A 27,113-nucleotide genomic window follows, 5' to 3' on the forward strand; every position below is an offset into this window, starting at 1 on the left:
TTTTAGTCCTGCCTGGTGCAGTCACATTTTATACTGTGTATGATACTGCCTGGTGTGTGCACTTTTTAAATAGGTATCCTTCCTCAAGGGGACAGGCAGCACAGAAATGTTTCAAATGAAATAAAATGAACAGATATTACTAGCACCATAACCTGAGCTCAGAACCCAAACAGAAACAGCAGATCTAGCTAGTACAACTCACAAACCCTTTCCCACAAACTTTTACAATACTGGATGAATGCACATCTCTTCTTCTGGAGAATATGGGTCATGAGGGAGCCTTTCAGGGGAGGTATTTATCCCCTCTCTCTGACGGACGCATAAACTATGGTCTCCTGGAAAGGTGAGAGCAGTAACCTTCTTCAACAACACAGGAGGACTCAAGCTGTGCAGAAGTGCAAGGGTACAGATGCCATCCCCACTTCCAAGATCTGTATGCAACACCATCCTGCCTCCTCGTCTTCCAATCTTTCTTTGCATGGAGCACAAAAATCTCCAGGGAAATTCTAACTCATTCATGTAGCCACAGACAGAATCCTCTGAGCGATCACCCGGATGAAAGGGGCGATTTCAACTACATTTAGCTAAACACTGTGAGATTTCCCCTTCCGACTGTTATGGGCAACACAGAAAGAAACCGTCAGGAGAAAGGGAGGTGGGGTTTCATAGGGGTGAAGCCAGTGCACATGGCCCCAATCACAAAAACGTGAGCCTTCACACATTCATCTGAATGCTCAAACAGGGCTTGTGAGAACACTGCTGTAAACCACTGCTCCAAAACCAGTACAGTCGTACCTTGGTTCTCGAACGCCTTGGTACTCGTACACTTCGGCTTCCGAATGCTGAAAACCTAAAAGTAAGTGGTTTTCCGGTTTTCAAACGTTCTTTGGAAGCCAAACGTCCAACGCAGCTTCCAACTGAGTTGCAGGAAGCTCCTGCAGCCAACTGGAAGCTGTGCCTTGGTTTTCAAATGGTTCCGTGAGTCGAACGGACTCCCAGAACAGATCAAGTTCGACAACCAAGGTACCACTGTACTGAAACTGTGTGTGTCTTGGTGCCATTCTATAGGTTTCACTCCACATTTCTCTTATTAGGCAAAGATCCTAAAGGTTTCCTTAGAGATGCCATCCCTCGCAGAGAGAGGAGGAAGAGTAGAATAACTATAGGGCTGGAGGATAAACGTTGGGTCAAGTTGCACACATGTTGAGAGGGACTGTTGTTTTATAAAGAACACGAGAAGAAATGATGGGGGGGTGCCAGCAAGGTCTCATTGGCTATAATATCTGTCACAGACATGTACCTTAAGAGTGGGAATCAGCCCTAAAGGATCATATGCACAGAGTTTGGCATGGCTGCTAAAGTTGCTTTCCCCAAGCAATGGGCTGCTCCACTCTGCAGATAACAATGTTATACTGCAAAAAATGTGCAGGGAGGTTCATTCTATTCGGCTTGTCCTGAAAGCAGCTCTCTTCGCCTCTCCGCACCCAACTGCATAAGAGGGAATACTGAGGAACTATCCCTAAGAGAATTTCATTTCATTTTGCCCTGCACCAGAAAGGGGAGCGAATACTCATGAGCAGAAACACGGACACCAGAAGTTCATGCTGGCTCACACATCTAAACTCTCTGCACCCCTTCTATCCAACAGTATACAGCCTTTTCTGCCCCAAAGCTTCTTTGTTCTAAATTTTACTTGAGCAGTCAAAACCTTTGTCAAAATTCCATGCCATCACAGCTCGACCAATGCTTAGGAAGGACTTAGATATTAATACGTAATAGCTGGACTGTTTTAGCTCGATTGGTTCTTTTTTAAAAACTTCCTAAACTTTTGTTTTTGTTTTTGCAAAACTATATTTTTGGGGAAAGACCAAGCCTGTGCTTTACTTTGATACTTCACTATGTATCTTTGCAGCTGTAGTAAAATACACAGACCGCCACCGGAGGAGAACGATAAATCTTTAACGGCCAGGAAGTACAATCAAACCTCAGTTCCCAAACGGCTCCATTTTGGAATGTTTCGGATCCCAAATGCAGAAGACCCGGAAGTAAATGCTCCGGTTTTTTAGAACATTTTTCGGAAGCCGAACATCTGATGCAGCTTCCACTGTGTGCAGGAAGCTCTTGCAACCAATCAGAAGGCGTGATTCAGTTGTTGAACATTTCAGAAGCCGAACGGGCTTCCGGAACAGATTACATTTGACAACCGAGGTTTGACTGTATATGAAAAGCAGTGTTAAGCACACAGTCTACGATGGAGCAGAAAATGAGACCTATTAATCACCACTTTTCAGCAGTATTTTTGACACAGGCTTGCAAACCATGGTGGGCATGTCTTTCCATGGACTTCACACATTAACAAAGCTCAGAAGGCAAGCGCCCAATATGGTAAGGAAACTTCATGCAGGAAATTTAACTACCAGGGGGCGGGGGCGGGGTGGAGAACACAGCAAAGATTGTGTCTGTTAACTGGCAAATTATTAAAAGGGTAGCAATTCAACGAAATCCATTGTACATAAGGATGACCATGAACCTTTCAATTTCACTTTCTCATTTTCCAGTCCTAATTGCAGTTCTCCACATCAGTTTGCAAAATGTCTGTCTCTCTCTGTGTGTATATATGCACACATATATATACACATATGTCCAGCATCTTAGTGTGAATTCCACTTAATAGCCACATTTCTGTATACAATTCTATGTGACACGTGATTTTTGCAAAGCAATTTGCAAATATAATGCATTTTATAGGTTCAATCTATCATCTATCTATCTATCTATCTATCATCTATCTATCATCTATCTATCTATCTATCTATCTATCTATCTATCTATCTATCTATCTATCTATCTATCTAGCTATCTATCATCTATATCTATCTATCTATCTATCTATCTATCTATCTATCTATCTATCTATCTATCTATCATCTATCTATCTATCTATCTATCATCTATCTATCTATCATCTATCTGCACATCTTAGGCACATTTTAGCCTAGTTTATGCATTTTTTGTATACATAACTTGGCCGAAGAACCAAAATGCAAAATTTGAATAACTGTGTTTTGTTTCTGATACCATTTTGGAAAATGCAAATTAAGTTGATTGCGGGGGCGGGGTGGACTGATGAAACCCAACACAATCCAGAGTCTTTTCTAGATGCCTCCAGATTATTTCTGGAGCAGATGAGGATAGATGCAGAACATGTGTGTGCGCATGTCCGTGCATGCGCACACTCACCACTAGAAAAACAAAGTCTGTATGACAGTGCTACATGCAGAAAGACGTATGGACTGAAAGTTCTCTATCAGGAACCATGCTACTTCCAGACCCCAGAAAAGTAACAGACCAGTAACCTCAATGGCCTCCTTCACAGTTGAGCATTTAGCCTGAACCCTTGAAATTTGAAGGGGAGCTCTCCACCAGCAAGCAGAAAACTGTTTCATAAAAGTCTTCCCCAACTTGGTGCCTTCCAAATTTGGACTATAACTCCCATCCTACCAACAGGCTATGCTGGCTGGAGCTGATGGGAGTTATAGTCTAATAACACCTGAAGGCGCCAGGCTGTGGAACCCTTAATAGTTGAAATACTTTGCTTCGTTATTATGTTTAAGTAGCTTAAGGACTACTTAGAAATTCCTACAAGCACTTTTCTTCTCAAAAAGCCGTTTTTTGCTTCCCAACGATTCCTCCTCCCAGCCCACTTTAAATTTACTTTTCTCAGTCTTTTGCCACTTAAAAAATAAAAGTTATGACCAAAAAAAAAAAGGATGCCAAGAAAAACACACATTTATAAAGGGGAAGGGAAGCACATCTCAATCTCCTTTGCATAGTACCAGGTACACAGGAATTTAAATATAAGATACTGTACTTGTCCGCTTGAGTCTGCAGCCTGCTGGAAGTGCGTTGCTAGAGACGTCTCGTCCTGGAAAACTTCGTTACACTCCAGACACTTCAAGCTGTGCCGGCACAGCTTTGGCGAGTCTTCGTCCAGGGGCATGGCTGGAGGGACAGGCGTGCTTGCAGGAGCCGAGATGACCGCTCCGGTGATGTTGGACTGTATCTTGGCAACTGTATGGGCGCCCATCCCAATGGAACTCTGAAGGACAGACGAGGCGACGGAACTATTGCTCGTCGGAGAAGCTATCATTTGATCTGCTGGGACGGGTTTCAAAATCAAGTGGGAGCACTGCATCACCACCCCTTTCTCCTTATGCCCGCGGGCGTGAGAGAGGAGGCTGCACTTGTTGTAGAAAACAAGGTTCTTTGTGCAGTGGTTGCAGGTGACCTCGATCCGCACGCTCCTCCGGTCATAGTGCTGCGTCAAGCTCCTTTCCAGGGCGAAGGAGTCTCCGCACTCCAAACACTTGTAGCCACGCGGGGGCAAAGCGATGCCCGCGTTGGCGGGGGGGCTGAGGTTCGGGATGTAAACAGGGACGGGGTTAACACTGCTGAGCACCTTGTTGAAAGCCTCGACCACGGAGCTCTGCAAAGACGACACCACCTGGACCCGGGACACCTTCTTCGAAGGCTGCGAAGCCGCCGCAGAGATTATTGCCTGCTTGATCTGCTGCTGAGGTTTGGTGAGCACCTGGCGGAGTTCGGAGGTGGCCTGAGCGCTTTGAGGCAGTAGGTTAAGGTTGGCAAGATGGACTGTCTTTGGCACGAGTTTTGCGCTGGCAAGGCTTGACGCTGGCACCACCACAGTCTGCTGCTGTATGGCGTTGGCAGCTTTGATAATGGCACTGCTGGCACTCTGCACCGAAGCAGCAGATATCACGGTGGCTTTCACCGTCGTGTTGTTCGCGAGCTTCAGGTTGATAACTTGGGATCCTGCTGTCTTCACAGCCGACACTGGAAGGAAAGCAGTAGCCACGGGTTTAATGGTGACCTGCTTCGGGGCGAGTTCTGCGGACGCAACGGCGTTGGTGACGACCGTCGACTGAAGGGGTGCCCGAGGGGGAGAAGAAAGGACTGCGGCAGAAGTCGGGGAGGAGAGCAGCGAAGTCATGGACGCCACCATGGAAGCCGTTTGTTCTGCTTTGCGGCTGCCGTCCAAATCAACTTCAGGCAACACTCTCGTAACCGTCCTCTTGATTTCGCCAGACGATGTCTTGATGGTTTTGATGCGGACTTTCGGGATTGCTGGTGTCGAGCCTGCGGGTGACGGCGGAGACCCTTTGCTGCTGTTTTCGCTCGATACGCTCCGGGGACTGTCAGGTTGCTTAACGGAGGGTTTCTTAGCACAGTCAATGAGACTCTGAGGTTCAGGTGATTTGTCAATGGCCCTAGGGCTTTCATTCATATCTTTTGGCAAGGGAGACGGCTCTCTAGAAGTAGACTGTGGGTCTTTAACAGGGTCTGTTGCTGCTTTTTTAGCACTAAGTGCTGCGATGGCAGCAATACACGAGGAGAGTTTTGCTGATGACTTTGCTTTCGACTGCGAAACACTGGTGAGGTTTGCTTCCGCTTTCTCGGCGCCTATTTTCCCATCAAGTACCCGGTTTTCATGTACCTTTTCGGGATTTTCTTTGTGTAGCTTATCATCTGTTTTTCTCGCTTTAAAGGGTTCGTACATACCCAAAGGCGTAGAGTTTGTTTCTGAGTCTCTTTTAACAAGTTTATTTTTATCGGCATTACCGGAACCTGCAACTCCAGGTTTCATCAGGTTTTCCCCTCCAAGTACCTTTAATTTCTCATAATCCTGCTGGGAGACGGACCCCGTCAGTACGTTCGCTCTGAAGCTCCCACGCATCTCTTCCTTATCAGGGGGGTCATCCACCTCAATTTTTTCATCATCGTCGAATTCTTCGGCACTTGAGATAGGGCTAAATTGGTTGAAGGTAGATTCTTTCAGTGTTGTCTCCGAAACAGAGCCCTCGTCTTTGTGAGATTTGCAGTCTTCTTTATTGTAACCATCTAGAGTCGAAACAGTTAAAAACCCATTATGCAAGCCATTGCCTGTAGAGGGGTGGCCTTCCTTCTCTGCTCCTTCAGAGGAATCAATCGTCCGCACGTTTTTCACAATGACGCTGACGCCAACATCGGACGACGACGGTGCGTGAGAATCGTCGTCAGCATGCACATTCTGCTTGATGTGGCTTTCGTGGTCATCGTGTCCTGACTCAATAGCAGCTTTAGGGTCAACCATATCTGGGATGTCAAATGCCGCAAGGAGGTCGTCAAAGTCCGGGGTCTTCATATCTCCCATGGTCACGTTAATGGCTTAGAAGCAAATCTACAAAATGAACAGAAATGTTTCCTATCAGTACTGTGATTTTTAACATGCAAAAATACCCATACCAGTGGAAAATGAAGCCCACTAAAGTTGTTTCGTTCTGCCAAGAAACTTACACAAACTTTCTGAAGGATTTCTAATTACTTTGAGGACTTGCAAGTAAGGAAACAATTTTGCTTTTTAAGCAAATTGCAGAGGAAACCTTTCTTCTCAAGGACCGCCTCTTTTCATATGAACCTACCCAGACCCTGAGATCATCTTCTGAGGCCCTTCTTCATGTGCCGCCTCCTTGAGAGGTCCGGAGGGTGGCAACATGAGAACGGGGCCTTCTCTGCAGTGGCTCCCTGTCTGTGGAATGCTCTCCTCAGGGAAGTTCGCCTGGTGCCTTCATTACACACCTTTAGGCGCCAGGCAAAAACTTTCCTTTTTAATCAGGCCTTTGGTTAACCTGATCAACATCCCATACCCTTTTAAAATGTGGCTCTTTGGGGAGGGGTATTATTGGGTTATCGCTTTCATTTTTATTTTATATACTGTGATATTTTTATGTGAACTGCCCTGAGACCTCCAGGTATAGGGTGGTATATAAATTCAATAACAGGGATAAGAGGCGAGCAAAGTATGTCAGTGCTAGTTATTTACCAAAACTCCAGGGCATTTCATCCACAAAAGATCAGTATCTCAGTTATCATAGCAGTACTGGATGTAGCATGGAAGAGAACAGGCACAGAGCGTCAAGAAAATGTTATGGAGTTCCATCAAAACATTCCATTCACATTTTCCACCGAGTTTAGAGCATATATGGCATCATTAAAGTTCTAGTGGAACATGAAGAGCCTATCTTCTTTATACTAAAAAAAGCTTTATCTGCCCAGCACCATACACACTGATTTAATGCTGCCTATTTGCTAGGAAGATTCAATATTTTAGGTGTGTTGACAGTTTTATACAATCTTACTTAGGTTTGTGAAATTATTATTCATCCTACATTTTGTTAATTTCATTACAGATACGAAGCACCCTTTTGTTTAGTTCTAGCTTTGTGATGGTCTGGTGATGAGACACAAATAAACAATTCTGAATCTGGTAATATGTGGGAATCAGTTTAATATCCAGGTAATATAAAGTTAGAATGTTGTAGATTGGGGGGGGGGGGGATTTGCTATTTACTGGGGAAACTGCTTCTCTCCCCCTCCCCACTCACTTTGCAGGTGGATAGTCTCAAAGCAGAGACCCTCCCCAGGGCTAGGGGGGGAAGTGAATTTTAACAAAGGGGACACACCCGCAGGTCTACAGATAAATGGCAACTCGTGCAAGAGAAAAATTCAAAAGGAAAACTCTTGATCAGGGGAAAAAAACAAAGAATGACGGGCAACACTTAATATTAAAAAAATGCATTCGATTTTCAGTTCTGAACACAGAAGGAAACATGACTGAATAGACATACGTCTTCAAGAACAGCCAGGAATTCATTCACAGAGAGTCAGGCTTTCTGCCTACAAGAAAAAAAGGGTGGAAATGGTTTCACAGAATTACCAAATCTTCCCCATGCTGCTCCTTCTTGATGGATAGCCAAAAAATTATAGTGGAATATAAAAACATGCTAGCCTACAGGGTGGAAATTCCCAGGAAAGTCTTCCATGTACCTCCAAAACTGTGTTTCAGAACCAACAGCCCAAGTCGCCAGTGTCTTCATTCACATGTAATGCTGGCCATAAACAATGGTTATGCAAACAGCTCAAGCACCTTGCCCTTTGCTCCTTTCTTATAAAGGGGAAACAAACCACAGTGTTATGTGGAAACCAGTGTTCACAGTTTGCTCTTCTCAAGGCAAACCATAATTGGAAACGAAGGTCTGTTCTTGGCTTCCCTTCAAGGAAGGGAGAATCAAAGCAAGGACTGCTCAAGCTGCATCATAGCTGTCAACGTTTCCCTTTTTTTAAAGGGAAACTCCATTATTCCGAATAGGATTCCTCGCAAGAAAAGGGAAAAGTTGACAGCTATGAGCTGCATGCACCAACACCGAGCTTGTGAACGGTCTAGCTTCCTGTTCATGGATAGCGGCATGTCTGGAAGCAGTCAATGAAAGGCAAGAATTACAGAGTGGGCATGTTAACTGCCATTTGCTCTCCAAATCTTGCACCTCTAGGACAGGGATGTCCAACCAGTAGACTGTGATCTACCGGTAGATCCCCAGCTGATCCTGGTAGATCACGGGGTCCTTATTGTGTACAAAAAGTTATGGGGGGGAGCTAAAAATACTCCCCAAAAAAGGTCAACAACTCTGAGCAAATCCACCCACTCCATGATGCACGCTCCTCCTCCCTCCAATGACAATGGGTAGATCACTGCCAGTTTCTTTATACTGGGAGTAGATCACAGTCTCTTGGGAGTTGGATATGCCTGCTCTAGGGTATGTCACTGTGACTGACAGGTAGGCAACTCTGCCCCCCTTTCAAGCTTGGCCCATGAGGGGTGGGAGAGAAAACTATCTCCCCATACCTGACCCATAGTATGTGTCATTCCACGTCTGTGCCTTGGACCTTTACCCAAGAGACAGTAGAGTCCTACTTTTCCATATTCAGCAGGTGCTGGCAGCTAACCATCCATTTGGCTATTCAAGGCTGAATTTAATCCTAGTGATACAGATCCCAGTTGAATCGGTCTTCCTATTGACCCCCAGGGAGTGCCAGGGTGCAAAGAGGGTTAAGAACTCTCTTACGGATGCCCAGCTACATCATCTCTGTACTACTGTGCTAATATGCCCACAACAGCCCCAAAATATACACGAGAAATCAAGAGGATTTAATAGGGAGCTGAAAAAAAAGGACAGAAACCAAAATCCAACAGGAAGTCAATGCTGGAGGCAATTCAACAACTCTAGAAATGCGGAGGCACAGAATGTAATTCTAATTCCAGTTTGGGCCTACAATGTTAATTTCACAGCACCTCTGTATCGACCTAATGCAGTGATCCAATGCCGAACCGAATGAAAACCAACTGAGAGTGCACTAAAGTCACTTTTGATACAGTTGAAACATCACAAGGAGGCTAGTATAAAGCAAAACAAACCCAGCTATGAAATCTCTTTATATCTATCATAAGTATGCTGAATACCAAAGGCATTCAGATTGCCTGAAGTCATAATTCACATGGCAAAATAAAATGCTGGGATCACTAGCATTCACATACCAATGACTCAAAAGCCCTGTTAACAGCAAACAAGTCACTTTTTATCCACTTATTATCCCTATATCCAATTTCTAAATCTCTCCAATACAAACCTCCCCAAACCAAGGCCCTTTCTTCCAAAAGTTCATGGGTTCTTATTTATTGCCTTTAAATTAGGCAAACTGCTGAGACCAGTCACTAATCTTGAAATACTGAAAAGATTTCGCCCAGCTGAGTTGTTGCAAATGGATATGCATCTTATCTTCTTCAGAGATTATTGCAAAAGCTAGATTATCATAATTACATTTGCCGAAGCACGAATTCAGTATAAGATGCACAAAATATTTTTTTTCCTTTTTTTTTAAAAAAACACAACTCCTCTATGAAATAATACCCTTTTAAGCAGCCACAAGCTAGTCATTCCTGGAGGGGTTTTTATTTTATTTTCTATTTTAAAACAACAACCCCAAATTCAAATTCCATTAAAAGTGTTGCTCCACAGATTCCAAGATAATTCAAGGATGAAAGCCCTGAAGAGTTAGCTAAATAATTAAAGCATGGGACTAGGCAAATGCCAAAAGTCGCATGGAGTTGTAACACTGTACACAGTATGGAGCTTTTTAAAAATCACACCCTTTGGCTGCAAGTAAGCAACATTTCAATTGTCCCTAGTTGTGGGCAGTCCTAGATTTCTCCAAGGAAAGAGATTTAAAAACCCAGGAACACAGGGTTCAGGGAATTTTGCCTTCTGGGCCCAATGACAACTGTAGCATCCAAAAAGAAAACACACTACAGTATATACGAACAGTATATAGGAAGCTGTCATAGTGGGGTAAAAAGGTAAAGGTACCCCTGACCATTAGGTCCAGTCGTGGCCGACTCTGAAGCGCTCATCTCGCTTTATTGGCCATGGGAGCCAGCGTACAGCTTCCGGGTCATGTGGCCAGCATGACTAAGCTGCTTCTGGCGAACCAGAGCAGCACACGGAAACGCCGTTTACCTTCCCGCCGGAGCGGTACCTATTGATCTACTTGCACTTTGACGTGCTTTCGAACTGCTAGGTTGGCAGGAGGTCATAGTGGGGTAGGAGAGCTGAAAATAATGTCAATATATTTCACTGGATTCTGACCAAACTTAGCCTCCTAGAGCACATTCAGAAGCGTAGTTTGGTCAGAATTGAGTAAACATTTCCAGAGTTAACACTAAATACATTACTTCTGGTAAAAGAGCCAGCATAGCCACTAGAGGGCCTTGAAAAATTTGTGTCACAGGCTTCTTAGACTCCTCTACCCATGTACTATCGGAAACCAAAGGGGTGCACTGGTTGCCAAATGTGAGATTTTGTTTGCAGCTCCTCTACCCCACAAGCAGGTGTATAATCTATAATTAAAACACACAATAAAACAATTCCACCAAAACGTTAAAAGCATCCATAATTAAAACTTCATCAAGACTTTTAAGCCGAGATCTTTCCCAGGACTGCATCTGTACTGGAATTATCTTTAAAATGTTTGTTGTTAGTGTTTTGTCACTGGGTTCCTTTAGGAAGAAGGGCAAGGCATAAATTTAATAAATAAAATTGCAATGGGGAGAAAAAAATCACAATGAAAGAAGCCGGTTAAACAGCATTTAGAATAGTTAAAAGAGGAATTAACAGAATTCCAGGTCAGGAAGTTCCAAGTTCAGGGGAAAGCTGCATGTATCAGGAAAACACATCCTGGTTATTCCACCCCTCCTGGCCATCTTGAATCCAATTTCTTGGTGAATCACTGAAAACAATAAAGCTCACTAACTCAGCCAGGATTTATTCAGCTCACTTCCTGACATGTCATGGGAGCTGTGTAAATCAGCCCATATAGTTTTGGGGGAGGCGGCAGGGGGCAAGGAAGGGGGAAATAGATTTTATTGAACACTCATTCCTCTTCACCACCTTACAGAAGTACCATTGCTCTCCTCCAAAACCACAAGCCAGCCAGAGCTGATATCACACAAATGCATATTTTATGAAAACGATAAAAGCGAGCATTTAACTAGCATTTCCCTCCTTTTCTCTTCAGTCTCTATTTGCCCGTCTCTGCAGCCGGTAATACGTTTGCTAATGGGTTGTGACTACAGAACACACCTACCTGTGGTGTTAAACGATGAGGAGGAAGAGCAAGGATCTTAAATTGCACCTAGATCGGAGCCGGGTCAAAGCCAGCCTTCTCCCAACTTTACGCCTACAGACGCTTCGGATTACAACACCCACCCGTTGGCTGCCAGCACAGCTGGGAGTTGCAGTCAAAGACATGCGGAGGGCAGGTCAAGGCCAATTGGGAATCTTCTGGCATGCAAGGAATGGGAGAAGGGAGCCATTCGCTCTCATTTCTGGAGTCAACATGCCTGCATCAGCCGCCTCCCCTGACCCATGAACATCAGAAGAAAGGTGAATCTATCAGTGCACGCTCTGGCAACAGCAAAAATTCATTACTTATGGGGTGGTCCGAGAGTTCCCTTTTTCTTTTTTAAAAGAAGAACCATTTAAAGCAGTGTGGTACAATGCATATATACCATCTCTGTTAAAATGCTCCAGGAAGCGATGGGAGCATTCAGACGGAGGGGTTTGAGTAGGGATTTTCAACAGCACTACAGAGTAAGGTGACAAATGGTCCCAGCACAGGCCCAGTCGTTCCTCAGCCTATAGCTGCCATTTACATTCAAGAGAGAGAAAATGCATGTTTACCGCATCCATAAAATAAATGCCACATGCTGTTTAGCCCTCAACCTTGCGTCTCTTTTTCTGGTTTGTGTATGATGCAACTGTAGCCTCTGCACAATGCTTCAACCCCGCAGGCATTTAAGATTCTGGCTTCTTGACAAATCGCACTTGGCAGATTCTGGGGACACCACCGTCCAATCCTATAGAGAGAGACCATCTACCTAGGAATCCAGATTTGCTTGTGTTCGTTGCCAATAGCCCAATGCTGACAGCCTGGCTAATTCATTTGGGAAACTGCGGTGTTTGCACTGAGCTGTGTAGTTTGATGGATTCAAGTCCAATAGCTTCATGACAAAACGCAGCTTGGACAAGAGGGCTGCCTCTTTAACCCAACTCTTTTTGGCTTCTTCTCAATGCCCCTTGACTATGCTTTTCGAAATCGCCCTTGAGGAGGATCAAATCACAAACTTGCACACAGAGAAAGAATAGGAGCAAAGTCTGTTGCAAACCTTCTTGGACCAGCTCCACCTTCTCCCTCAGGAACAGAATTACGAAAGCCAGCTGTGAGGCAGAGCTTTATATACACAACTGCTTATGATCATCCTCGACAGATTGCAACCAGACATTTCACTTGGCCTGTGTCTACATCATTTCCTGCCTCCCCTGAAATTCCAGGATGCAACGTGGTTATTAACCCTTGTCCTAATCTCCTGCTGGCCTTGTAGACTCTGCTTCAAAGGATGAAGCTGTCTTTATTCCCAATGAGACAGTGTAAAGAGGGACAGTGGATCAGGGCAGAGGCTACCTTGCAGGAGTGCCTCTTGGATACGACTATCATTCCTGGGTTTGCAGGCCCCGACACAAGGGCAGTAAGTGGGAAGAAACAGAGGGTGGGGCATTTGATGGGAAGAGGGGCTCTGCTCATTGTGCCTCAACTTCAGCCACTTTGGAAAGGGGAGAGGGATGCCCACTCCTCTCCCCAACAGAGAGGAACGTCTCAGTGGAGGCTAAGCCTGTTGGCAACCCAGAGAGAAGGCAACTCAGGAAGCATCACCCACCGATTAGAAGCCCGAACAAAAGGGTGTAGAATTGCTGACTAGAACCAGGTGCCATTTCTCCATTTCTTCACACACTTTGCAACCCTGACATTCTTGCATAGTGAGTGAGTCTCTTGAGTGAGCACGCCATGCCTGGTCTTGAAAAGCTTGGCGAGCAAGTCATGGAAGCTGTTGAGACATCTTCGTTGCTTCCGTCCAGTTCTGAATGTCTTGCGTGATTCCTGAATCACGACTCCCAAACTCTGTGTCTGTGCCAAACCTGCACCATTATTTGCCTGAACAAATATCCATTTCTTACTTGCATGTAACAGCTGCTCTCTGCATGTGTTGGGCGTGAAGCAAGACACTTAACTCTGGAACTAGATCCAAAAGTCCCCAATGAGACGCTCCAGAGACCCCTGGGAAACTCCTGAATCAGAACATGGACCGAACGATGATGCCTATCGATAGGCCCTCAATGGAACTTGGTTTAGTAAGCATCTCCAGATCCTAAAGTATAGGTGGCCTAGTAGTCAATGCCCTCCACAAATTATTGGTCTCCACAGCCTATCAACTAAAAGTCAGCACAGCCAACGGTCAGGGATGATGGGATGGGTGTTGCAGTCCACCAAAGTCTGAAAGACATGGGCCTTTTTAAAGTTGCTGCGGGAATTCAGGAAAAGAGAGGAGTTACAAGGGTTTAACACTATCATATAGTTATTTATACCCCGCCTTCTTCCTTGACAGGACCCAAGGCAATATTGCTGTCTCGGCCTATGCCTGATGCATGACTTCAACATGCCTTGCAGTCTCGGAGTCTGTGACTCACATCCTCAGTCAAAGCAACACCGTCATTATACAAAACTGGCTGCGGCTTAAATCTTAACCAGTGATGCATTATCATCAAGCCTACTCAGACATATAATTAAGTTATCTACATCTGGCTGAAAATATATGTGTTTCATTGATAATTTTATTATGTGCAATACTCAAGAAAGTTTTCTGATTAAGGGGTCGACAGTTTCCTTCCCCCCTAAATAAATACATACAGGGGCAGCCAAGTTCTGGTCAATAAGTTGCACGAGTCTCTCAAATAATTCTGATACTGAGCGAAATGAACAGGAAAACAATTAAGCTGGGGGAGGGGGAGGTAGCTTTATGCATGCTCCAAATGCACAAATGCATGGTCACGTGCACACCATACATTTAAAGCATGCCACTTCTCCCCAAAGAATCATGGGAACTGTAGCTTACCCCTCCCAGAGTTATGGTTTGCAGCACCCTTAGCTAACTATAGTTCCCAGAATTCCTTGGGGGAAAGCCACGTGATTTAAATGTATGATACAGATGTGTCCCAACAGAGCAATGGTTCTCAAAGGGTGTGGCAGGAGAGGATGGAAAGTGTGGCAGGAAGATTCAAGGACAATCCGAGAAACATTTAAACATTTCAATGCAGCATGGATATAAAACTAGAACCAGTATCCACGACTCTCTTCCAGAAAGTTCTCCACAACACAGGAATTTTCAACTCCCGACAAATATGGATGATCAGAAAAGAGAAAGGCACATTTGTGTTGATGAGGTGATGAGAGTTTGTCTCAAATTAGGCCTAATATAAATGAGACGACCCGGTAAAAGCAAGCTCATACCTCTCAGTTTATAGATGCTTAAAGTTCAAGAGGCTCATTTATAATTATTTTGGGGGAACGATTCTGCATTGTTTCATACCTTCTGGCTGTCCCGCGATCATACTATAAAGTAGCTGTGTTCTGGGTTACGAATCAAGGAGTTGATTGTTTTCCTTTTCCAACGTTATTTCTTATCAATATAAAAATTTGGTGTGGTGCGAGCCCAGAGGGAAAAGTTCGAGAAGCACTGCAATAACGAGACTTCACGTTCATTCATTTTCCCCATCATCTGTCATAGCCAATAAGAGGAGACGACTGCAGGGGCACTTTGAGCATCTCAAGCCAAGTTACCAAGCAGGGAGGGCTATGTCTTGGGAGAGACGGAATGGAGGGCAGAGAACTGGGGTTTGTGCTGAAGAGAGCTAGAAGAGAACTTTCTCGGGGATGCGATGATGGTCACTAGCAGATTCCGTCAGGCTGCATGGTAACTAGAGGGAAAGAAGATAACAAAGGCCTCTCCATCAGCTCTGCTGAGACAGTAGCAACTTTGGGCTCCTCTTCCTGTTTCGATTCCCGTTAAAGTAAGTTTGTAGACAATATATAGTGCCAGGGTTAGCTTGTTTCCTCTGATTTCCTTTTTTGTGGTGTCTTTGTAATCTTGGGGGGAAAGGGACTACATTATTACTGTCCGGTAGGATGCACTGGGGTGCGATGGGTCTTTCTCAGCTTCAAATAAATGACTTTAAAATGGGGGGTGGGAATTGAAGGTCTATCAACATTTGAGCAACGGTGGCTCAATGGAAATTCCATGTTCAGAAGCAGAATACTTAAGAACATTAGATGCACCAGTGCTGAGTTTCCCAAACTTGGGTCTCCAGCTGTTTTTGGCGTACAACTCCCATCTTCCCTAGCTAGCAGGACCCGTGGTCAGGGATGATGGCAGACCATGCTGGAAATACAATGCTGAATGAGATGGACCTTTGGTCTGATCCAATTAGGGAAAAATTGAATTAATCACATACAAAAGAAACAGTATACAAGAAGTAAATAAGGAGGCCATTTACAGGATAAAGGAAGTCTTTTATTTTAAGTTTTCTTTGTGTAAGTGGAGTTTAATTTTGATAATTAAATTGTCAATGGTGGTGGGTTTGTTTGTATGTATGAGTATGTTGTGGACTATGTTGTAAATAAAGTTTTAAAAATATTTTTTTTAAAAAAAGGATCTTCTTACGATTAAGTAGCAGGGCTGAGGAAACTCTGGCCCTCCAGATGACAAAAGACACCTTCAGCCCCATCCAGAATGGCCAATGAAAGGCATGGGATGATGGGAGTTGTAGTCCAGCCAAAAAGAAAAGAAAAAATATGTATCAAAGCTTATGATAAAGTCCTCACCAAAGACACCTGAGTATGCTTAATAGCCGTGCAATAAACAGAAAGGTCCAGTGTGCCGTAACTGTGAAAAGGTGAAGCATGTTGCTAATAGCACCAAGGTCACAGGTTTGATCCCCGTATGGGACATCTGTATATTCCTGCATTGCAGCGGGCTGGGCTAAATGATCCTCAGGGTCCCTTCCAAGAATCGTGAAGAATCGTGAGAACAGAGATGCAGAATGCAGTTGTCAATATAGAAATTTAATAAATAATAATACTCGGGAGGGAATATTGTTTTTGTTTGTCGTTAAAAGTATGTTTTTGTGTTTTTATATTGCAAACCATTCTGTGAGCTCTAGATGAAGGATGGTATAGATAATAATAATAATAATAATAATAATAATAATAATAATAATAATGCGAGCCTGCACTTGGAATGCTGTGTACAGGTCTGAGCAAACAATATTGCAGAGAAGGGACGTGGGTGGTGCTCTGGTCTAAACCACTGAGCCTCTTGGGCTTGCTGATCAGGTCGGCGGTTCGAATGCCCATGACAGGGCAAGTTCCCGTCGCTCTGTCCCAGCTCCTGCCAACCTAGCAGTTTGAAAGCATGCCAAAAAATGCAAGGAGATAAATAGGTACCGCTCCAGCAGGAAGGTAAATGGTGTTTCTGTGTGCTGCTCTGGTTTTGCTGTTCCATTGCGCCAGAAGCAGCTTAGTTATGCTGGCCACATGACCCGGAAAAATTGTCTGCAAACAAACGCCAGCTCCCTCAGCCTGTAAAGCGAGATGAACGCCGCAACCCCAGTCTCATCCACAACTGGACTTAACTGTCAGGGGTCTTTTACCTTTACCTTTTTAGAAAAAGTTCAGAAAAGGACAAATCCCTTGTGAGGAAGGGTTAGAAGAGTTGGGGCCTTTTAGCTTAGAAAAAAAGGCAAGTAAAGGGGAACATGTTAGAGGCGTACGAGATTTACACATGGTAAGTGGAATCTGGATAGAAACGCTTTTCTCCCTTTGTTGCAATGCTGGAACCTGTGGTCAACCAATGAAGTTGAACACTGGAAGATTTGGGGCAGAAAAAAGGAAGTCCTTCTGCACACAGTACAACTAATCCAGAATGCGGCAGCCAGACTGGTGACTGGGGGCAGCCGCCGAGACCATATAACACCGGTCTTAAAAGACCTACACTGGCTCCCAGTACGTTTCCGAGCGCAATTCAAAGTGTTGGTGCTGACCTTTAAAGCCCTAAACAACCTCGGCCCAGTATACCTGAAGGAGTGTATCCACCCTCATCGTTCTACCCGGACACTGAGGTCCAGCACCGAGGGCCTTCTGGCGGTTCCCTCACTGCGGGAAGCAAAGCTACAGGGAACCAGGCAGAGGGCCTTCTCGGTAGTGGCGCCCACCCTGTGGAATGCCCTCCCATCAGATGTCAAAGAGATAAGCAACTACCTAACACTTAGAAGACAGCCCTGTTCAGGGAAGTTCTAAATGAATGATGTTTTAATGTATTTTAAATCTTTGCTGGAAGCCGCCCAGAGTGGCTGGGGAAACCCAGCCAGATTGGCGGGGTAATAATAATAATAATAATAATAATAATAATAATAATAATTGTGTGGAAGTATGGAAATGCTGCCCTAAGAAGCAGTGGTGGCCACCAACTCTGATGGCTTTAAAAGAATGGATAAATTTGTGGAAGATAAAGCTATTAGTGGCCAGTGGCCATGATTATTATGTTCCACCTCCACTGTTGGAGGCAGTAAGACTCTGAATACCATGTGCTTGGGACCTTGGATGGACTTGTTGGACTTCATCTCTGCTCATGGGCATCCAGTTGGCTCTTAGGAGGAGGAGGAGGAGGAGAAGAAGAAGAAGAAGAGGAAGAAGAGTAGAGTTTGGACTAACATTCTCCTTTCCCTTCCTCCCCCACAACAAACACTCTGTGAGGTGAGTGGGGCAGAGAGACTTCAGAGACATGTGACTAGCCCAAGATCACCCAGTAGCTGCATGTGGAGGAGCAGGGAAGCGAACCCGGTTCACCAGATTACGAGTCCACCGCTCTTAAGCACTACACCACACTGGCTCTCAGAGCGCTGATTTAGATGGGCCTTTGGCCAGACCCAGCAGGACTCTTTCGATGTTCTTAGTATCTGGAACCTTCTACTAAAATGGAACAACATAATATGTAGGGGGAAATACACAGGGGGGCTTGACCTCCAAGGCTTGCGAGGCTGTGACACTGCAATGCATGCTCCCAACTCCTAGGCACCCATTTCTGGGGTTTCAGTGGTGGTTTTTAGATGCTTGCATATAAAGAGCTAAAGAAATCTTTCGGTTTCCTGGATGCCAACATCAAAGCTTCTATGCTTTCAGGCAACGAGAGTGTCAGGAGTATTCTAGCACTTTGTTGAAATTGAACATTGTGCTGTTACAACATTCCATGCCTGCAAATGGAAAGATCTGCTCCCCCCCCCCACCGCCACGTACTGTTCTGGGGGTTCTCTTACCACTGCCCAAGCCAATTTGGGTTGGGGAAGGCTCCTGCACAAGAATAACTTTTTATGCAGGGCTTCCGCTGAGGTTCATGCCCCTTGGGTCTGGGATTCTTAAACTTCAGAAAATTTTGCCTATCTTTAGCTTCAGTTGTGATTATAGAAACATCAAGAGAAACAAACAGACAAGAAGTCACTCTGCATATCCGCAAAGCGGGTTATCTAAAGAAATGCAAAAGAAAACTGAAAAAAGATGCGAGGAGGAAAAGCCATAATACGTTCAAACCAAAGAGGGTTCAACGCCCAAGTGCTGCATTGCTTTTGATCACTTCTCAGCTTCACCAGCCCTATCTGGGATATTTCCTTGAACCAATAACCTGGTGCAAACTGCTTCACACATTCAGGTTATCAATTTTGATGTACATGCTGTGTGCAGATACCTTCAAGAAGAGAATCAAAGCATGTGCACCAACCCTCTAGCAGAAATTGCCAATGCATGCTACCAGTTTAAACGAAATAAGAATTTATTTAGAAATATTTCTCAACTGCCCTTCAGACAAGGATACCAAGGTGATGTACAATGCACATAAAAAAACAAGGTACAAATGCAACACAACATCACACTGGGTAACTAACACAGTGTCCTACGCATGTTGGACTGCAACTCCCATCAGCCCCAGCCAGGATGGCCCATGGAAAGGGATGGTGGGAGTTGTAGTCAAGTATCATCTGGAGGGCACCACTTTGACTACCCCTGGCGAACAACAAGGATAGGGAACCCGTGACCCTCCTGATGTTAAACATCAGGAAGAACTTTCTGACGGTAAGAGCTGTTCGACAGTAGAATGGGCTCCCTCAAAAGGTGGCGGACTCTCATTCATTGAAGGTTTTTAAGCAGAGGTTGAAGGGCCCATCTGTCATGGATGCTTTAGCTGAGATTCTCGCTCTGCAGGGTGTTGGATTAGACAACTCTCAGGGTCCCTTCCAACTCCACAATTCTATGCTGTTGGATTATAAACTCCCATCATTCCTCATCACTAGCAATGCTGGGCGAAGCTGCTGGGAGCTGGAGTCCAGCAACATCTGCAACTCTTCCAATGGTGTTGGACTACAACATCAGGCCTACTACACTGGATCAGAGATGACGGATGTTGCAGTCCAAGCAACTTCCGGAGGGACACAGGTCCCCCATCCCTGGTGTGAATATCAGATTGATGGAGCACTCAAAGGATAATTTACTTCTGCCATTTACTAATATCCTGGGCCATGTTAAGGGCTTCTAAAGCTCAGGCTCCTTCCTGAAAGTCAGGAGACCATCAGGAACCATCTCCTAGTCAGAGTAGGGTTCCTACTGGAATGGAAATTGGGAAAACTCTCACACATGTGTCAAAGTAGTTGGTCACACCCATAGGATTATTTGGATCCAGGAACAGTATTCTATTTACACTGGGGTTGGGTTTTTTGGGGGGAGGGAGGGGAGTATTTCCTCTGCTGCAGCAGTGGTGAACGGATAGCACTGGAAATTCATTGTTCAAGACACCCACTCGTAATCCCAGTGAACTAGGAAGAAGTAGGCCCTGGAAATGTTTGTGTCAATGTTTTCACCCTTGCACAGACAAATCAATATCCTATGTGTACCTAGGGTAACACTTCCAGTGAAGACAAAGCAAATTGCTTTATTTCCGAGAAGACCTCAAAGCCATGAACTGATTCAGAATCAGCTACGAAGCAGATTCCAGTATGAACTCCACCTAAGAGGAACATCTCTCAAAAAATAAAAATCTGCATTTTCAGCTTAAAAGGATGGCCTACATGTGCAGGGGGTGGGAGGGTGGGTAGCACAACACACACACACACACACACACACACACACACCCCAATCCTCAAAAATCTCTCAGAGAACAGAATGTTTGAATATATTACACAGAAACATCCAAAGAATCATAAACAATTATCTGTTCGGGTTTCTTGAGCTACAGCAAACAGTTCCAGCACAAAATGTAACTGAACAGAAAGAAGGAATGCTTTGCAATAAGGAAAAAACACACGACACAGACACACATATCCATGCATAGTGCAATGCCTCTTCCAAACCCCAAATCCAGCAAGAACACTGCCACAAAATGAAGTGTTAGTACTTACAGTTTTATAAAAACCTTACAAAGCAGAAAGGTGATCTCATGTAACCCCAGGGATCTCAGCTGACCCTAGGGAGGAGAAAGACCCAAATGCAGACTAGCCATCCATATTCTCCCCATTATGTTACATGGGCTGGTGCTGCCTAAAACAGCATTATCTACAGCCCAACCACCGAACCACTGTATATTGACATTAAATTCAACGCACAAAAATGGAATCACAGCACAGTTGTCCCTCTCCCCACCCCCAGCCATGCAAGCTATTTAATGCCCTGTCAGATCTGAGACGCACAAAACAGTATACCTGGTGGGGGGGGTTTTTTATATAAAAAACACACCTCCATATCAAATGTCTGCAGGCTTAAGAGACCACATGCAACTTTCAATACACTGCAATTTATTCCTTAAATACCTTATGTCATCTGCTGCACAATCAGGAAATAAAGAGGTTCCTTAATGCTTGTGTCACCCTCTAAATGCAGCCAACCTTGCCTGTCTCCAGCCTCCATGGAACTTACCCAATCAAAATACTCCCAAGGCTTTTAAGATTGTCTACTTTATTCCGCTTGAATACAATGGACAACCTAAATTTCAAACTAGATCAGGACAATTTTTTTCATCCTACTGTTTATCCTCCATCTTTATTTGGGTTCCTTCTCTCCGCACATATCCCCCCCCCCCTTTTTCTTTTTTTCCCATGACTGCAGATTTATAATACCAGCTGCCACCTAGGGCAGGCTGGATTTTCAGAAACATCATAATGCACGTAAAAATTCCAGCGTTCCTGACGGTTTCCTGTTTTAGGAAGTCAGAGTTTTCTAGCCACAGAACCCCCAAAGGCAAAGAAATGTTTAGTGCGCCAATATAATCTCTGAGAGCCTTTGTTCTTCCTTTTGCCACATTCATTATTGCTTTCTCCTACCTCCCCCCGCTCCCTTTCTCTTGAGTCTCCCAGCTTCAGCAGAAGATGCAAAATGCCTGCTCTAATCCAAGCACACATTCATTTTTTAAGGAAGGAAAACAAATCTTATCCATTATCTAATGCTCTGAAGCTTTGAGTCAGGAGGAGACATTCCTTACCAGCTGATGCACTGTCCATCCGGTTTCCTATTTGTATGTAATTAATTCTCGAGTATTGTAATTCATGCTACTAGTAATCCACTGGAGTTCTACACAAAACCTTTAAAAAAAGCATCCTCTCTGTTGGACTGCAAAAGCCTCCATTTACAATACAATTTAGTAAGCAAAATGCATAGCTCATCTGGCATTTGTACACACACTCAATGTCTGCCTCAAAAACTCCTTTCCCTTACCTCTCAAAAAAAAAACGAGAGAGAAGGAAAAGGGACAAGGTTATTTAGTTTGGCCGAAAGAGGAAGGACATAAGAAATCATCACTTTTTTGATGATTAGATGGAAAATTATAAAAGTTCAATGGGCCAGTAATGCAAAACAGCCCTCTACCATGTGGTCCATGATTTATGATTGTCATACAGGGGCCTGTTCTTTTATGAATCAGCAGAGGAAAGAGAATTCCTGCCTTTAAGGTACTGTACACCAAACAAATGCAGTACTGTTAGCCTGGCTATCAATATAAACCATAGCTTTAATCCTATTAAATCTGGACAAATTTAATTGCGTTTCTTCGCCCAATTTAGACCACTGCTTTTTTTCACCAAGGTGCCTGGGTGTGCAACCACAAAACTGCATTCAGGCTCTGCATACATGTTCCTCAATGCCACTGTGATCATAGTCAAATAATACCATAGCTCACCTTGTGTACCTTGGCCTGTGACAAGATTTTTGTTTTGGGTTTTTTTAATGCCAATGATCAGCTATGCAACCACAGATGCATAGCCACTGCAAACCTGAAAGGGTTAAAGGCAGCCCCAATCAATAGGCCTGCAAGGAGAAAAAGAAGAGAGAATGCCTTTTAAGCCTCTTTTGAAAATGCTTTCATGAGCAATTCTACAACAACACACAGGGTTCCTCTTGGCCTTTAACAGTGACACAACACACAGAGAGACATATAGACTTAATAATGCTATTTTCTTTCCTGAAAAGAAACGACAGCAGCACCCTGTAAATACAAAACAGCATGCAAAAGCAGCAATCCTGACTCACAAGCATAGAAGTACAAATCTTTCAATCCATTTTTTTATTATTTTGTGCAGCTGGAAAAAACAAAAGCACCACAACCCAACACCTACATATCCAAGTGTGCCACCTAGCAAAGCAAACCATTTTTTTCTCCTTTACGAAAAGGGTGATAAATCTCAGTTCTTGCCCATTACTTCAGCAAAAGCAAACCAAAAAAAAAGGAGATAAAAAAGGCATGAACCAGCCAAAAGTAATCTCAGTTACTGAAAATATGTACACAGATACACAGAATCCTTTATGACTATTACAGTAGCCACATACCAGTGCTGTGTGTCTAAAGTGTGCATTCACATATTGTTATGGGATGGTATCTTTCTGCAAGATCCTCTGCTTTTGGCTGCCATGGAGAGAGGAAGCTCTCCCACTGTAGTAGCTCAATGACTGCATTGTGTTCAGGAGCTGATCTGCCTCAAACCAGTTTCAGCCGGTTCTGGTCACCCTACATAAAAAGCTATGGCAACCCTCGCTGAGTTGCCAACAAGTCCCTGAAAATCAGAGGGACTCGGGTTGTTTTCCTCCTTGGTGCAAGGGCAATTTCTGCCCTGGGTGCCCTCCTGTTTTCAATCGCAGGCCCCCTTTTTTCCCCCCTACACAAGCACACAAGACCACAACAGCATCACATCCCCCCAGCCTCCTCTTTTCGTCTTCCTCCACAACTTACCTCCCCCAGAAACCTGGCCGAAAAGCTGTATGTGTGTCTGTAGCTAACAAAAGAGAGACCGCAATAAAAATAAAAAGAAATCCCCACAGGATCTCCTTTTGCTGCACAAAGGATTCTCGGACAGAGGAGCAAGAGGGTGGCTGCTGCCAAGCAGAGTCCCCCCCCCTCCCCCAAATCGCAGCTCCCCAAGAGAATAAGATGCTTCTAATGAGAGCCATCGCTTCTCCTACTGCCCTCCTTTACCAGGGCATCTTCAAAGCAAGGCTTCCCGACTCCGAAACCAACCCGTCCTTGCAATGTTTGGGGAAGCTGAAAGGAATCCTCTGCCCCGGTCCAACCTCTTATTATGGGTCTGTTCAACCCACCCTGATGGTTACAGAAACACATATCTAAAACCCTGGCCTTGTGGAGACAGGGTTCCCCCCCCCACTAGAAGGTGATTGAAGAACAAGGCCTTTCCCTCACCTACCAACATCTCCATCCTCATGAAGAGCTGTCTATCCTTTGCAAATGGATGCTGGAGTCCACTGGGGTTGGCGGGGTGGAAGGCAGGGAGCCGAAGGCAGAGACCCAACCTATTCTAGTTCTGCCTTCATCCTCCTGCCCGTTGAGGTCTACAAGGTCAACAGTGAGACTAAGGAGGAGAAATCATAACAGGCAGGTAGGCAGGAGTGGGCTGGCTTGAGAGCTGATTCAGGTTGGTGGAGGCAGCGCCCCATTCACCCTAATGGACCAATGAGGGATGCTGTGGCATAAAGTGCAACACCAAACCATGGTTTTCCACACGTTCCCTGGACGCAGGCTCCAACCTCTGCCTTTAACAACCTTAGGGGGGCAAATTCGATCATTTCCTCCAGGTGCTGCAGGACTACATCTCCCATCATCCATTGCTACTGGTCCTTCTGACTGGGGCAGATGGGAAACCAACAACATCTGAATTACCCATGAGGGTAATTCAAAACCATTTTTACCAGTTCCTTTGTTTGTGTTTGTATTTGCATAGGCTTTTTAAAGGATTAGGCCATTTCATTCAATCCGGGATGGGGAAGCTGAGCTGTTGGGACTCCATTTCCCATCATTCCCAGCCAGTATGGTCAACAAGCAGGGATGATGATCTTGGAGTCCAACATCATCTGGTGGGTCACTGGTGCCCCATCCATGACAGGGCAGAAGGCTCAAATTTTCTTAATAGCTTATTGACAACCCTAGAACAGAGCAACTACCATTGACTTGGTTTGCAAACAAATACAGGAGTCTCCACCATCCTGACACAATTACAGCTTCATTATCTTATCTTATCTCCCTCCTATTTCTGTTTCATACTATAACAGCTTGGCTGCTTCCATACTGGGAAGATATGGAATTCTGCATTGCCCAACCACCAGAAGACCTGATCATGCTAGGATCCTCCTGATACCATCTCACTATCACCCACCCCCACTTTCTTCTCAACAACGTGGGTCCTACCCACATTTTCTCTACCACATGCTTCCTCATCTCCTTCCATACTCTGTCACATGCCGCCACCCCTCGCTCAAGTCCCTCGCCATTGTTCCTAGGTGCAGGACCACAGCTCAGTAGCAAACCACACATTTTGCATGCAGAAGGTCCCTGGCATCTCCAGTTTAGGTAGCAGGTGATGTGAAAGGCTGGAGAGCAGACTGGGCAGGTCTAGACGGACAAATAAGTCTAGCCTAGTATAAAGCAGGTAACCAATAGTCCTAAGCTCTCTACAGAAGTGAGGCCCTTTTGTTATCTTGGCAGCACAGGGACACTGAAAACCCACCCCCATCCGAAGCAAGCACAAGCAACATAGTGTTCGCTACTCCCATAGTGGTGCAACATTCAGTGAGTAAGATTTACTACCCCTTGCTGCAAGAAAATCATGTTTACCAAGAACTCCAAAATCCATAGCTGGGAATTAACTTCATTGGGTGGCACACTTTTGGGTTGGATCCAACCCAAACATTGCTCAACTGTGGATCTGCACCTCCCCACTCCTCCTTGCCTTTATGGACCAACACAGCAACCTTTCTTGTTCCTATTTACTAAAGGATTCCTTCAAGGTGTGAGCGACCTCACCCAGTGGCCCCACCTGACAGCAAGACAACGATTCCTGGCCTTTGGGTCTTTTCAATCCAGCTCCACTCTAATTGGGGCTGCGAACGTTACGCACCCATTACCTGGGAGTAAGCGCCACTGCAGAAATCCTGAGTAAAAGCGCGCATGCCTGCGCTGCACCAAGAGGCCCAGGAAGGGCGCCGCGGGCGAGAGCAGGAGGCTGCGCCAGTTTTGGGAAAACAAAAGAGGCCCAGAAGGTATACATGGAAGAGGCCATTGTGCTGCAGTCTCCTGCGGGTTCTTTCCGCACGCAAGAAATACCCACTTACGGGCTGTGTGCATGGGGCCGGGGGGGGGGGGGAGCAGACATGGCCTCCTAATGCATTTAACGTTAAGAGACACACAAAGAAAGGCCCTCCCCAGGAAAATCGCTTGGCCCCATATCCGGCTGCAAAGAAAGCACTTTAAAGGGGGGGCTGTTTAAGCACACACGCTTTATTTATTTTTAAAAAGCACACAACGGCGTTTGAAATTTAGCCAGAAGGCCTCCCTCCCATGGCTTGGCGATGAAGATGCCCCCGGCAGCAATCCCTTCTCCCGGGTCTGCAGCGCACGGCAGAGGCCTAATCTCCGGCGGCTGCAGCAGCAGCAGGCGCCTTGCTCCCGGGCTGCAGAAAGGCTCCAGCAGCCTTCCTGCCTGGCAAGCCCCGGCTTCCTTCCCTAGCTTCTCCCGCGCGGCTGCTGCAAATGCTCTGCAGCTTCGCCTCTCTTCTCCACCACCACCACCACCCGGCCAGGACGGTTCCTCCTTTCCATGCCGCGTAGACGCTCCGGCTGCTCCGGAGAGGAACCAAGCATTTGCTGCTTTTGGATTTTCCTTCCCTTGCAAGCTCTTGCAAATATCCAGGAGGGAGGGAGGGAGGGAGGGGGTGTTAAAATAGCTTGTCCTGTGTATTTATTTTTTTAAAGGGTTCTCCCGTGGGAGGTGCATCAGGCAGAGGCCCCACCAGGGTGGGAAAGAAAAGAGGCAAGGAAGGGAAATCAGCACCATCATCATCATCATCGCCACCCAAAAAAAAAAAAAAAAACACCGCCTCTCTCCTTTTTCTCTCTCTCTCTCTCTCTCCCCGGCTCTCCCCGCACCGCATGCAAACTGCTCACACCCCCATGCAAACAGACCTGCTGCTGCTGGTAGCCTTGGGCAAGAGGCCAGTGTGCTGCCACCCGGGGAGGGGCTGTTCCTGCAAGGGGTGCTTTCAGGCAGACATGTTTAAGAGCTCACTGCTCTCTCTCCTTTGCCAAGAGGAGCCTGCAGAGAGGAGAGAGAGCGAGAGCGAGAGAGAGGCCTGGCTTTAAAAAAGATGGTTGCACATAATGGCAGGCGAGGCAGGCAGAGGGGGAGAGCGCGCGCGAGGCTCTTGCAAGGACTAGGAGGGGGATAGGTGGGGGTGGGGGG

The 27,113-nt window shown here is 45.4% G+C and overlaps 1 protein-coding gene across 11 annotated transcripts in view; it reads right to left on the reverse strand.

Moving 5' to 3' along the window:
* ZNF532 (zinc finger protein 532) overlaps nt 1–27,107 on the reverse strand; it is a 51,474-nt gene extending 24,367 nt beyond the window's left edge. Inside the window, exons 1-4 of one of the 11 annotated variants that reach the window (XM_028747950.2) lie at nt 23,197–23,469; nt 22,550–22,677; nt 20,781–20,845; nt 3,872–6,238 (exon numbers count right to left, since the gene is read on the reverse strand). In XM_028747950.2, coding sequence (XP_028603783.2) covers nt 3,872–6,211 — 2,340 coding nt within the window. In that variant the 5' untranslated portion in view covers nt 6,212–6,238; nt 20,781–20,845; nt 22,550–22,677; nt 23,197–23,469. Of the gene's footprint in view, nt 1–3,871; nt 6,239–16,003; nt 16,232–20,780; nt 20,846–21,188; nt 21,801–21,856; nt 22,530–22,549; nt 22,678–23,196; nt 23,470–23,596; nt 23,744–25,779; nt 26,576–26,836 lie in introns of those variants that run through there. The other 10 variants (XM_028747947.2, XM_028747948.2, XM_028747946.2 and 7 more) reach the window with 10 other exon arrangements.
* Nucleotides 27,108–27,113: the final 6 nt, after the last annotated feature.

Source organism: Podarcis muralis, chromosome 11, assembly GCF_964188315.1.
Source record: "Podarcis muralis chromosome 11, rPodMur119.hap1.1, whole genome shotgun sequence".
NCBI lineage: Eukaryota > Metazoa > Chordata > Lepidosauria > Squamata > Lacertidae > Podarcis > Podarcis muralis.